The sequence below is a fragment of the Gymnoscopelus microlampas genome, assembly GCF_963454915.1.
Source record: "Gymnoscopelus microlampas genome assembly, chromosome: 21".
In the NCBI taxonomy this organism is placed as follows: domain Eukaryota; kingdom Metazoa; phylum Chordata; class Actinopteri; order Myctophiformes; family Myctophidae; genus Gymnoscopelus; species Gymnoscopelus microlampas.
This window is the reverse complement of record NC_139958.1, coordinates 15,115,382-15,129,831: the sequence shown is the minus strand read 5'-3', so window position 1 is coordinate 15,129,831 and position 14,450 is coordinate 15,115,382. Positions and strand designations below refer to the sequence as shown.

Genomic DNA, 14,450 nt, shown 5'->3' with positions numbered 1-14,450 from the left:
CCAGTCTCCACGCTAATTATTGTTATGTTATTGTAAAAAAAAGTACATATTTCTCTATACAGAAATTACTTTAACCTGATGCCCCTATTTTGATTATTAAAAGATGTTTGGAAAATATTAGATTTTTGTAATTCTTTTGCACATTTTTAGACAATAGGTCTTCAGTGATTAACAAGTAAAAACTGTTACCGTCAGATAAGGTGACATACAGTATCAAAGCTGTCTGTTTAAGATAACGTCACATACAGTATCAAAGCTGTGTGTTAAGGATACAGTCCCGTCCAGGGAAGAGGATTTTATGGCGCACCATTTCTCCCATAATGCACCCCACCGACCATATATCCACTGCCATACGGAGGAGGTGAGTGAGAAGAGGGAGAGAAAGACAATAGAGGAAAGTTAAAAACACAGTGTTAGATAAAGGTCTACTCCTCTGAGAGATGAAACAGTGATTAGACGCTCTCTTTTATTCAGCGTGGGAGAAAAAACATTATTCAGAAAGATGAAACACAGAGATATATTATTATGAAAAACAACAGAAACAGATGGTAGAAAACCGTGTGTGTGCATGTGCGTGTGCGTGTGTGTTACTGTTAAGACAGAAAAAGGACAGAGCAGCAGAAGAAAAGAGAAAGCAACAAGCAGCAGCACAGCAGAACTACAAGTAATTCCATCTCCCTCGCACATCCATATTAACATTATTGTCAGACAGCAGCAGCTAAAGCAGACTACTAAATGAGTGAAGAGGTAGGTGATTCAAAAGTATCTAGCAATTCAAGTGGCCGTTACTTTTTGCAGGGATGCAGATCATTGCAACAGTTGTTTAGCCTCAAACACCTAGAAAGGGTTTCAACAGATCTACATTATCGCGGCAATTATTATGACGTATCTGTTTGTCTGTCGCTCTCACACGTGTTACATTCTCATATACCGCAGGCATGACCTTCCAATATCAGAGCGCTGAGGTCCCAAATGACATCACAACACATATGTTCACTCCTTTTGCGTGAGTATATAAAAGGTAGGCCTGTCAAAAAAAATCGATTCATGAATAAATCGCGATTCTTAATGCCACGATTTTAAAAATCGAATCAAAATATTAAAATCAATTTTTTTATTATTTTTTTTTTTTTTTTTTTTTTTTTTTTAATTTTTTTTTATAAGTTAGTACCTTTTTCACTGGCACTTTGTCTGAAATCAATGTCAGAAAGACTAGATGTTCTAGTATAATTAAAGCAAAGTGATTTGGGGTAGAAAATCGCAATAAATCGCAGAATCGAATATCAATTAATCGCAGAATCGCAATTTTAATCGAATCGGCACCCTAGAAAATCGCAATAAATCGCAGAATCGAATCGAATATCAATTAATGACAGAATCGCAATTTTAATCGAATCGGCACCCTAGGAATCGATTTTGAATCGAATCGTGAGGTAAGTGAATTGTGACACCCCTAATAAAAGGGCATTCATTTACGAAAAAAACTAAAACATAAAAGGATGAAATATGGATGGAGATACAAGGTCAACAGCGACAATATGCACAGTATCACGTGAATATTAACAGTGTATGTACATACAGTACAGCACACACTCACCGTTCTCCTTGTATCCCATCCCCAAAATGACCTCTGGGGCTCTGTAGTATCTGGTCACCACATAGGGGGTCATCATGAAACTTGTGCCGGCGGTTCTGGCCAGGCCAAAGTCCAGGATCTTCAGGGTGCAGTCTGACTTCACTACTATATTGCTTGGTTTTAGGTCCTAGGGAGGACATTGAAATGATTGTGACTTTTAGGATCAGTGGAACTATACGCAGTACAGTTAAAGTTCCTAATTATCAGTATCACAATGGAAATTCATAACATGACATTTGTCATACATTAATTGTTTAATATTAATGGCACATTATTATCAATCTGGCAACCCATTGGCACATTTTTGCTGAATCTGTTTTGAGAGATTACATTATTAACATCTTAGTGTTTTGCAAATTATTTGGGGGCCCACTTGCACAAGCTCCCAGCCCATACCTCCAGTGTTTATTATGTCCTACCCTGTGAATGATGCCAGCTGAGTGCAGGTGTTTGATTCCACAGAGCATCTGGTACAGGAGGTAGGACATCCTCTCATGGTCTAACTCCATCTGAATCACCTGGCACAGGTTAGCGTCCATCAGCTCCATCACGAGGTACCTACCGAGAGGGAGGATGGACGGACGGACAGACAGACGGACAGACGGACAGACGGACAGACGGAAGACAGACAGACAGACAGACAGACAGACAGACAGACAGATTCTCATTTCTCTGCATGATAATCTAATCCAAGAGCTCATTGAATGAGATTACATATCAAATATAAAAGAAAGGATTTAACCTTGATAAAACAGATATTCGTATTGTTATGGCATTTGTATTCAATTATTATTATTCTTTTTGATTCTTTTGTTGTACTTACACATCCTGGAATTCCTCTAATGATTTCTGTTGCGTGAAAACATTTAATAAACTGATGATCTGTAAGAGAAGAGACAAGAAGACAGAAGGAAATGGTTCAACAGCATATTTATGTACATAAACATGTACACTTACTAGATTACTTTGGGATATATTTTCATTGGAAGCATTCAAGGAACTTTAAAGGAATATTACTTTTTGAACTGAAAGAGGGGCAAAAGATCTGGGTTTGCTAAATTTCTTCTAAATTAGAAGTGACTTCTAAATTAGAAGTCAATGCAGTGATTGTTTATTTGAATTGAATGATGAATTTGTTCGATACATTTTGGGAAAAGAAATTAGCATTTATAAAGAAATCAGTTTTGTGTTTTCATTTTCATTCATTTTGGTCTAAAATACAGAGTTTAATTACAGTATAAATATTACTCACACAGGTACAAGACCTTTATTAATTGAATGTAACTCAGACATACAATTTATGGTTCTGATTGTTATACCCTGACAAGAAACTGCAGCAATGGATGTCTCAAAGAACTCCTTCTCTCTCTCCCTCTTACAATTCTACCTCACTTGTATTGTGAACAGACTGCAAAATGCTGAACGTTCATTTCACCCTGAGGCTGTACACATTTTTTAATTAGCATTCAGGTTTTTACAGCATACTGTAGCTCTTAGACATTGGGTATGTGCCACAAAAAGGACTTAAACATCATTCCTCCACTCCAGGCAAATGCTATACTCTTTTGTTACTCTCACGTTACCAGACGACAGAGATCTCTGACCTACAATACATCAGTTGACATCTACTGTAAATTCAGTGTAGTTGCTAGAACAGTGGCGAGAATGGCTATTAATGTAGTTGTATACAACATAGGTTCAGGAGTAGACACCTCTGCTTATCACAGCCACTCCCCGTCCTTAATCGCTTCCTTGTCTACCACACCTACCTTCACTCATTAGCCACTCCCCATTCATAATCACACGTATCCACTACACCTGCCTCCACTCACCTCAGCCAATCCTTGTCGCAATCACCACAGTAAATACACCTGCGATCTCTCAACTGACTTGTTCACTCTGCAATGGCGGATCGCGTTAGCAATATTATTGTTCCAGTCGTTTGACGGGACCCTCGACCATCGCCCAGACACCCTTTGTTTACATCCGGGTCCTCGTGGAGGCTTACACAGCTCTAAAACGATCATCGTAAACGGTAAGAAACGCTGGCACTGGATGTACCCTGTTTTAAAAAACCTCTGGCACTTGATGTGTTAAGTAGAGGTGTGGTCTCTTACTAGTGAACAAACCTATGTCTAATGCTGTGAAAAAACAATCATATCACCGTCCAATAATGAATGATTGGTTCTGCCATGCATGCAGAGTGTTTTCATTTTATTTAAACTCTCATATTGTTTCCGCCCAGTTTTAGCAAAAAAAGCAGTGAGATGGTCCTCTCTAGTTGAGTGAAGCGTTTAGAGACTGAATTGTGAGTTTTGTTATCTATTGACCCATTTGCCTTTTCTTCCACACAGTTACTTACATTTTTGTGATTGACACATTTCATAAGCACCAACTCTCGGTACGCCCTCTTGGCATGGGTCTGGTTCTGGAAAGGCCGACTCAACTTCTTGATGGCGACGTTTCTGTCCAGGACGGCGTCATAGCCTGCACTGCAACACAACAACAACATCGAGAAGAGAAGGCAGGAGGACAACATAATAAATCAATCAGGAAGAGTGAGAGAGAACCTTTAGGGTGACATTGAGGGCGGAAAACTACAACCTCCAGCTGCCCTACAGACACACCTGCACGTTAATACTCCAATGCATAAGCAGATCGGCCATGAACATAAATATAGTGATGATGGGATAAATAAATAAAACAATCAATCTATCTTAACGTCTCCCTCTGACATTCAGAGAGAGAGAGAGGTAGAGAGGGAGAGAGAGAGAGAGAGAAAGAGAGAGAGCGCAAGAGAGATTTAATGGTGTCTGTCATTGCGTCACCAACCTTCAAGATGTCACGATCACGAGTGCAGCTAACTCATCTACACAATAAAATTCTCGTTGTTAATTTGACTCTGAGAGTGTACAAAGGTAACCAAATGGACCTGGTATGGTCTATGTATTCTTTTTTGCTTTTTAGTTTAACCCCCTTTTCTCCCCAATTTAGTCGTTATGGCAATTAATTTCTCCCCACACACGACACATTTGTGTGTTGTCGCTGCTGTTGTATCCTACTGACTCACCTACCAGTGAGGAGCCCCCACCGGGAGGACGTAGAGCCATCGCCCTACTCCTCCCACCCAACACTCCCTGCTGACAGGTGCCGCCCCCCAGCCCGTAGGAGTACATGCAGTGACAAGTATCGCCCTCCCAGCACGGCTTCCCTCCCCCAACCACGGGCCAATTGTGTTCGTATAGACGAATCCACAGACGTGCTGCCTGTAGCTGCCTGTAGGCGGCCATTGCTGCGGTGTCGCGTCCGCGGAGCGTTGACACCGCAGCAATGGCTGCGCGCAGGGCAGCGCTCCGTGGATTCGTGTATAGAGACGCTTGACAAAGCCAGACGCACCACGGTGCATTAGAGGTACTTTACCACTGTGCCACGTATTCTAAAGAAACCCCAAACATTATAGACTATAGAATTAGGAGGAATTTAAATGAATGGTTCCATGTGTACATTGATCCTTCTGGAGGAGGATCCGAAAATATTTTTCACACAATGATACGGTATGTGTGTGTAAATCCAGTGTCAAAGATCAGTATAGCATTCAAATTAATAGCATTAATTGTGTAATACTAATAATTGAAGCTTTGAATTGAGTGCAATTTCTGGACTCCAGTGAGAGTACGCAGCAGAGTAATAACAGTAAAATACAGTATACTTAACGTCACTTGTAGTAACATCTAGTATTGTAGTACTGCTGATATACCAACTTAGCACAAAATGATTTCTAGCTACAGGCGATTAGAGAACAACTGTTTCATTCCCAAGAGCCGCCACAGGACTAGAAATAATAAGTGACTCTTTGAACGCCTTGCTGCAGGGTTTTCACAGCTAAAGTAAATCGAACACATTGCAATTTCAGGGACAACAGATACTAACATCCTCTTATGAATTGCCAACCAGACATTATATCGGCCTGCCCTGAACTATACCTAAGCTATAAATTGCTTGCAGTATATAAGGCCAAGGAAAGTAGCTTTGTGATTTCTTTCACTATAATTTCACAGCTGAATCCCCGCGGTGCTCATTGCTTTTATCTGGAGGAAAGTGTCAGAACAGGATTCATTCAGTCTCTTTCACAAGGATATGGAACAGGAAGTCACGGAGAGTCATGACACTAATTTACTTGCCTCTCCAAAGGAAGTAGTGTAGATAGAGCAGTGATTCTCAACCCTTTTTTATTTCAAGGACTGGCAGTTTGATATGCATCAGGCCAGAGACCCCCATTTAAAACCTTTTTTTTAAATCTCTGGGACCCCAATTCAGACGCACATTATTGCATACACGCCTAAGGTTGGGCACAACTGGTCTCACCAGCAGCTTTTTCAGAGCACATTTGTCACTCAGAGAAAGCAGCCGGTGTCATATTTAAACCCTCACTATGTAACTTTTTTGAATGATTACATTTTTATTTTATTCAATCTTTATGGTAGAGTATGTCAATACAATATAACTTATACAATGGGGTGGTTGTATTTGGTCTCCTTGCTCTTGAGACATTTAGATCGTGTCAAAGGACATGTCTCACCTAGACACAGTATCTGCCACGAATTTTGACCTGATGGCCAAGATTCAATTTATCCCCGAGCAAACAAGCCAGAGCCGGCTCTATTAGCTCAATGGTAAAAAGTTCAGCACTTAAGCAGGAAACCAGGTTCAAATCTGGGGTAGAAGAGGAAAGTTACATAGTGCTGCTTTAAATGAATCATATCAGCACCTTTTTCTATTGTCTCAAAGCCTGTATCAACTGAATACGTCATAGACAAGGGAAAGTAAAGGTTTACCAATTAATTTCCATTCTAATCACGTAATACTTTGGCATGTTTAAGTGTCAAATTTTGAATGTAGGAATTTTACTTGAAACAGGGTATTTATACACTGTGGGATTCCTGCTTTTGCCCAAGTGAATGATCCGAGTACTTCTTCCACCACTTGTATTAGAACAGGGGTCTTCAACAGGGGGTCCGCCAAATCTTTGTGTGATATGATTTTTTTTTTGTTTAACCACTTGTACTCTAGCATCCCTTTTCTGAGGAGAACTTAAGCCAAAAATAGCAGATCTACAAGCTCACAACGCCTCGCACTGCGAGGCGTTGTGAGCTTGTAGATCGGAAATTTTTGGCAAAGAGTTATAGGTGTAGAGGGAAAAAAGAGCAGAGCACGTAAACAAAAAATGTTGAATCTGAAACACAATTTTATACGATATAGAGGGGGGTCCCTGCTTCATCTCTCTCTCAGCTAGGGGGTCCTTGGCCTGAAAACGTTGAAGACCCCTGTATTAGAATAAAAGGAAACAGGCATGAAAATATCAAACATATGTATTCACCAGATCACTTTTACTTGCCGTTTCTCTGTAATTCAACCTGGTAAAGGTTTGAAGCTGTTTTTTTCAAGCCAATGCTATGCTACGTGTGTGTGTGTGTGTGTGTGTGTGTGTGTGTGTGTGTGTGTGTGTGTGTGTGTGTGTGTGTGTGTGTGTGTGTGTGTGTGTGTGTGTGTGTGTGTGTGTGTGTGTGTGTGTGTGTGTGTGTGTGTGTGTGTGTGGTTAGTGGGTGGGTCTGTGGGAGTGGAGGATACAGTACAGTGCAGCTTCATCATCATATCTCTATGGAGAGATGCTGTGTGGCCATGGAAACAGCAGAACCTCTGGAAAAGCATTGAGCCAATAGGGATTTGGATATAAGTCCTCCTAGCTCTCCGAGCCTAGTGAGAGATGATGTCAGTACTCAGCTATAAACTTCTTAACGCATCCATCCATCTTACACGGCTTCATGAAGCTCCTCACCAGTGGTGGAAAGTAACCAAATACATTTACTTAAGTACTGTACTTTTAAGTACAATTTTGAGTTATTTGTACTTTACTTGGTAATTTCCAATTCCCAATACTTTTACTTCTACTCCACTACATCACGGATCCAGTACTTTTACTCCACTACATTTATTTGACTTTAGTTACTAGATTTTGATTATTATTACAAAACATACATTAAAAACTTCAAACATACATTTCGGCCATTTTCAAAATATTTTTTATAAATGTTAAACATTTGAAAACTTGTGAAATGGGACATTCTGCATAATGAGTACTTTCTACTTTTGGTACTTTTAAGTACATTTTTAAACCAGTACTTTTGTACTTTTACTCAAGTACATTTTTAATTCCGGACTTTTACTTGTACAGAGTTTATCTACATTGCAGTATTGATTTGAGTACTTCTCCACCACTGCTCCTTACCCTGACACAGATTATGCTGATTGTGTGGGGTCAATTGCAGATTAAGTCTCAGCAGTGTCAAAGACACAAGTACTGTATCTCTCTTTGTTTCTGTTGGGCGTTTCTTGGGCTTGACGTTACATAAGGGAAGCATGACGTGAGGCATAATGATGTTGATGTTAGCATTCAGCCTTTGCCATCATATCTTAGCTGGTAACATTGTTTGCGACAGGGCCTGATAGATTGTACTGCAAGACACTTAAAATGTCATGGACATTTTTTATTATTTATTTATTTATTTATCTATTATGAAATTATTGAAATCTGAAATCAGTTTATGGACATATACTTATGTGGATGTTGATAACCACTTGGAACCCAGCATGCCTATTCTGGGGGGAACATTCGCCAAAAATAGCTGATCTACAAGCTCAAAACGCGTCATGTTGTGACTTGTGACATATTGTAGATCGGCTACTTTTGGCAGAGATTTGGTGTAAATGGACAAAAGCAGTCCAATTTTACTAAGCATAGAGGGTGGTTAGACCTCAGATCAAGAAACTTAGAAAAACCCTGTTGGGTATAACAGTGGTTATTATTTGTTAAAGGACAAATTATAAGTAGTTTATGATTCTAAAGTTTTTGTTTGTTATATTGAGTGGATTTTTCAACATTTAAACGTGTGCAATATGGAAATGTCAGTGATTTGCGTTATTTCATGTTTGCCTACTTGTGTCTATAGCAGCACATCCTATCAGACGCTGTCACATAATGATGTATTTTCCCCTGGCAGTCTGCTACTGCAGGATTTCATCTATCTAGCAATTCTCTGAATTAAATGCACTTAAATTAACTCTCTCCTTAATGAATTTTCATTTTCTGGCATGAGTATCCAGACTGTCCACCATTGACAATGTTTCAGTGGAAATACCAAGCTACAAGCTCACACATGACATAGTGTGAGTTTGCACATTGGTTATTTTTGCTTATTCATTGTACAACGATGTACCGTACTGTATACTGCATTGGTTCTCAAAGTGGGGTCCGGGGACCCTCAGGGGTCCTTCAGGGAGTTCCAGGGGTCCCCAGCAAAATGATGGATAGTAAGGAACCAAATGGACCCTCATGGAACTGTAACTCTGAGAAATGGAACCGTTAGGGTCCATTTGGTTCCATTTGTACACTCTCAGAGTTAAATTAAAATTGATTTTACAATATAAATGTGGGTCCCAGAGATAGAAATGCCATTAAATAGGGGTCTGTAGCCTAATGCATGTCAAACTGGGGGTCCTTGAAATCAAAATGGTTGTGAATCACTGCTAGAGTCTTCTCTTATGGGGTGATATCTTTTCAAATGGGGGTCCGCGGGCTAATAAGTGTCAATTTGGGGGTCCTTGACATGAAAAAGTTTGAGAAGCAGTGGTATACTGTATAGTGCTTAAGTATAGAACCCTCTTTCCATCTAAATGCATATATGTCTGTCAGTCAGTGAGTTTTATCTAGTTTATGTCGTCCTGTAATACCATCACATGTGACACAGAATGACAGCCTCACGTATAACCGAGGGCAGCGCCGTCCAGAGCTCAGGCGGAGCAGAGGAGCAGAGAGGAGGTTAAATTAGATTTCCTTCTCTCTCTCTCTCTCCCTGCCATCCATCGCGCCGACGTCCCTCAGACCCGATCCACACATTAGCAGTCATAGCCTGTCTAAGCTCTTCAGCAAATGTATACAATTACTTTGGAAGGGGACAAGGAGATGGAATGAGGCCACGAGGAGAACGTGACGGGACGGCTGAGGAAGGAGTTATGAGAGAGGAGAGGAGAGGTGGAAAGCAGCAGGTTATGGGCTCATTTCTAACAGAGGTAGTCTGATATATCGGGCCGTTATTTGGGTTTTGTAGCATCTAGTCGGGAACGATGCAAGTTGGGAATGCATGCCCCACCCCAATAATATGCAACAACCATTGTACGTACTGTACTGCAGTGGTTCTCAAACTTTTTTATGTCAAGGACCCCCAAATTGATATGTATTTGGCCGTGGACCCCCATCTCAAATATTTTGTTCCAGGGACCCCTAGAAGCAAAGATTTTAGTTACAAATGTTCACTTAAAAGATATATATATATATTCATAGGTTTGCACACATTTTCCAGATAAAAATAAATTAGCAGATCTACAAGCTCATAGCGCGGCACTCGGTGCCGCGCTATGAGCTTGAATATCTGCTATTTTTGAGCGGTGCAACCGCTCCTATAAGAGGGTTTAGGACCCATCCGTGGCGAAAGTTTTTCTTTCCGTCGTGAAAATTTGTCTTCCGCTGTGACGCCATGCTGTGGAAAACACGCCCATAGGCTAAGCTCTGCAGGACGTGCTGTGATTGGCTAGCGAGACGCATGATGAAATTAATAACTCATAAATATCACCGCACCTATCAAGGTTAAAATTATTGTGATGTTATATTAACACATTTTGCTGGGGACCCCCTGGAACCCCCCCCAAGGACCCCTGGGTGTCCCCGGACCCCACTTTGAGAACCAATGCTGTACTGTACGGTATGTGTTTCCACTCATCTGAAAGCCCGGTGACACTGGTGAATAATAACTGTTATGATCATCCACCCACACAAGCAGGTTAAGCTAAACGCTAACTAGAGGGCTACATTTCTCCCATTATCTCAATGACGATGAGATAGAAAACAATCATAAGATGATACGATGATGATGATGATGATTAAAACAACAGTAAAAAAAATAATTCACTGTTGAATTCTTACCAGACGATCCCCTGAGCCCCAGAGCCGATGGGCTTTAGGTTCTGGTACCGTTTGAGGACCGTGAAGGTGGAGTCTCCCACTTCCACACTGTAGAACTGGTTGTCCACTTTGCTTTTACTCATGTTGTAATGCTTGGCGATGTACGACACATCCACTTGTTTACCAAAACCCTGCAATGAAGCAAAACACAACGGAGGACATACATTAAGATTGATTTATTTTCTTATTATTCTCTTTTCTGCAGTGATACATTTGTTAACAGTCAAGATTCAACTGACTTCAATCGAGTAGCTAGTTTACATTTAATTGAATTGCTAAATTAATTGGTATCACTTTGTGCACTAATACACGTAATGCGACTGAACAATATTGTAATATAGATTTTCCACAATAGAGCACAAAACACCCTATAGTCCATGTGCAACTGGCATGTTTTCTGCTTATTCCTCTCACTTATCAGCAACTAAATTGTTGCAGATTTCTACAGTATATAATAATATTTCTAACCACTTTTCATCATGAATGTTATGTTTTTTAATCAATTACTTATTCACACTTATTTAATTAATTACCTGTTAGTCCAAAAATCTAAGCAATAAAAAACAAACAACAGACAGATAAAACAATATTATAATATTGTTTTATTATACGTGTGCTGCGTGCAAACAATGGTAAAAACATGAGGGCATGGTCCCGGAAACAAGACATCATACAATTGACAGGACATACATAGGTGCAACACTTTTATTTATTAGACTTAATTCTGTAATAACCAGGCAGTGCCTCTGTTAGCATTATTTTATATTAGAGAGGAAATATTGTTCTGGTATGTCTGTACATACACATCAGCAAATCACAGCCTAAATAATTGCAAGATAGCTCACATAAGGCAGTATCACCAAGGCAAAACCATTTGAAATCATCTTTATGAAGACTATTTGAATTAATGTAAGGGAAAAATACATTTCACCATTATTTATTGCAATATCAAGTTCAAAGTTTGTGATTGCCAAAATATGCAGTTAAATACAGTGACTAACTGAAACGGAATAACTTTAGAATGACCTCAAGTCAGAGCAGGATAACGCAATTCCAACAGCACACCATCTCTCACACATGTCTTAATAGAATGTGCCCTTCATATAAACATCCTTACATTATGATTACACAGCCCACAATTCAAATACAGATCAACTTAAAGGGAAACATTCATGCTTTTTAAAGCACATTCCAGTTCATTTTAGATGATTATCATAGTCTATAGATAGAAACAACAATATTTATAATTACTCATGTTGACAGAAAATCCCCCCTTCTGTCTATTTTGGCTGTTCTCTAGTGTGTTCCTACAATTCCCATTATGCATTTTGTGGGCAAGCGCGGGTATGGGTAGTCCCATACGTTCTATGATTTAATATGGTTACATCATCCTGAATAATCTTTTCTGAAGTAAGAACTCTATTTTGCCATAAGCACACCGAGTAATTAAACAATGTTGTGACACTTTCTTTTTATAAATAAAGGTTGCTTTTGTTCAAAGCGCACACAGTGGTGGAAAAAGTACTCACATTTTTTACTTAAGTAAAAGTATCAATACTGCAATGTACACACTCAAGTAATCAAAATTTACTTGAGTAAAAGTACAAAAGTATTGGCATCAAAACATACTTAAAGTACCAAAAGTAAAAGTACTTATTATGTAATCATATGTCAAAAATGTATTAAAAAATCTTTTGAAAATAGCAGATCTACAGGCACACAACACGTGTTGTGTGCCTGTAGATCTGCTATTTTCAAATAAGTTAAAATAGGGCTGAAGTGGTTAATGTATGTTTTGTAATAATAATCCAAATCTATAAAGTAACTCCTAAATAATATTTTTGAATAATTGTAGTGGAGAAAAAACAAAACAATATTTTCCTCTGAGATGTAGTGGAGTAGAAGTAAAAGTATTGAAAATTGGAAATACTCCAGTCAAAATTGTACTCAAGTACAGTACTTAAGCAAGTAAATGTTACTTTCCACCACTGCATGACGCACATAACACATAACAATGAAGGGGAATGGAAGGGAATGTATACTGTACCTTATATTACCTGTACGGAACACACACCTGACAAAAGGCTATCTTCACATCCAGGATTGGTTGGCTGCAGTTATATAAGAAATGTCTGCTCATAAATACCTGCAAGACAAGACACAAGCACAGGAGAACACACCATTGTTCATTTGGATCAGTGGTTCTCAACCTGTGTCCCCATCTGGGTCCCCAGATGACAGTGTAGTGACAATTTATAGACTTTTAAGACCTTTTTAATACCTAAAAAAAAACAAAAAAAGACAGAAAAGAAAAAGAGCATTACTGCATCAAGAGTAATCAATCAAATCTCTTGTATAAAAATGGTCAAACATTGGCCTAATTGTCAAATAACATAAGAAAGAGGTGAAGATTGTGAAAAGAGCCGATCTACATAGAGCGAGACGTTGTGAGTTTGTAGATCTGCTATTTATAGATATATTTTTAAATATCTTTAAAAAAATAAAAATCTAATCAACTCGTAACTGAGGATTTTGACGATTGGGGTCCCAGAGCCAAAATGTTTTATCAAATGGGGGTCGGTGGCATAATGCATATCGGACTGGCGGTCCTTGAAATGAATGAAAAAGGTTGAGAATCACTGGTCTGGAGTAACAGCCACCAGGAACTTGTGTGAGTTGCAACGGTTATGGTAACTTTTTGTGTTTACTCTGCCATTTTTGGAAGTCATCCGATGCATCGTTAATTTATCTTATCTTTTTTTCTTTCATTTTGTTTTTACCAAAGGAATTCAGTGTCAGCAGCAAGTCAGCGTTTATAAGCCTTGAACTAGAAATTAATTTCGTTTTTTGGACAGACCTCAGTTGAATTGGATTGACCTTAACCGTGTGTACGTGCAAGCGTGTGTGTGCTCCTTAAAACATTGGTATGTTATGCTGTTATTAAGGACTTAACCTACATTGGTTGTTGTTAAGTGACACACTAGATGTACAATAATTGGCACATTGTTCATTTGTTCACAGTCATCTCACGTTTGTAATTAATCTATCATTCACTGGTCAAAGGTATCATCATTCTCCACCTGTCCTCTGATATTAAAGCTTAATATCTTGGTCAAATCCAGTGGGAGCAACAAGGCAGTTTTAAGAAAGTGATGTGGGGCAGATTTTTTTTCTGGCCTATTTAGGTCACCCATTCAATGAGACCTAAGCAGCCATTAAGTGTACCATTCTGAAGTTAAAGGAATATATACTTCACCCCCCAAATTACTTTTTTCTATTACTCACCACGTGAGAGAACAGCTTCTCCCTAAATTAAAGGCTTCAATTATATTATATTTTTAAAAGACATTTTTGGGGTGACGGATTCCTTTAAAGGAGTAGTTCACTAAAAAAAGTCTTATTTTCTATCAATTACACACCCCAAGAAGCCTTGAATTCATGGAGATTTTTCAGTTTTTGTTGCATTCCTAAGCCAATAATTCGATGACCGGTGGAAAGATGCTAATGTCTCCGGTAGGAGACTCCACAAGTCATCATGGTTGATGGTTAGAGGTGCTGGGCTAATCAGCTGAGAGGACGACAGAAGTATTTAACAGAAACAAACCCGTATGACTAATGAATATGGAGCTGTGGCATAAACAAGGGCAGAACATGAGAAAGTAAAGGAGGGGAGACATTAGAGAAAGTTGAGAGAAGGGAATAATGTAGACAAACAACCAGTCACGATGTCCCAGATAA

General features: G+C 39.1%; 1 protein-coding gene across 9 annotated transcripts in view; it reads right to left on the bottom strand.

The window, feature by feature from the left end:
• The window catches only part of mapk10 (mitogen-activated protein kinase 10), a gene marked incomplete at its 5' end in the record, with an annotated part of 28,032 nt that extends 15,177 nt beyond the window's left edge, over positions 1-12,855 (bottom strand). For 3 of the 9 annotated variants that reach the window (XM_084046510.1, XM_084046502.1, XM_084046503.1), the window contains 7 exons: positions 274-345; positions 1,598-1,763; positions 2,056-2,194; positions 2,460-2,518; positions 3,999-4,128; positions 10,674-10,843; positions 12,787-12,852. In XM_084046510.1, the coding sequence (XP_083902636.1) occupies positions 274-345; positions 1,598-1,763; positions 2,056-2,194; positions 2,460-2,518; positions 3,999-4,128; positions 10,674-10,843; positions 12,787-12,852 (802 nt within the window). Of the gene's footprint in view, positions 1-273; positions 346-1,579; positions 1,764-2,055; positions 2,195-2,459; positions 2,519-3,998; positions 4,129-10,673; positions 10,844-12,786 lie in introns of those variants that run through there. The other 6 variants (XM_084046505.1, XM_084046506.1, XM_084046504.1 and 3 more) reach the window with 4 other exon arrangements.
• Positions 12,856-14,450: the final 1,595 nt, after the last annotated feature.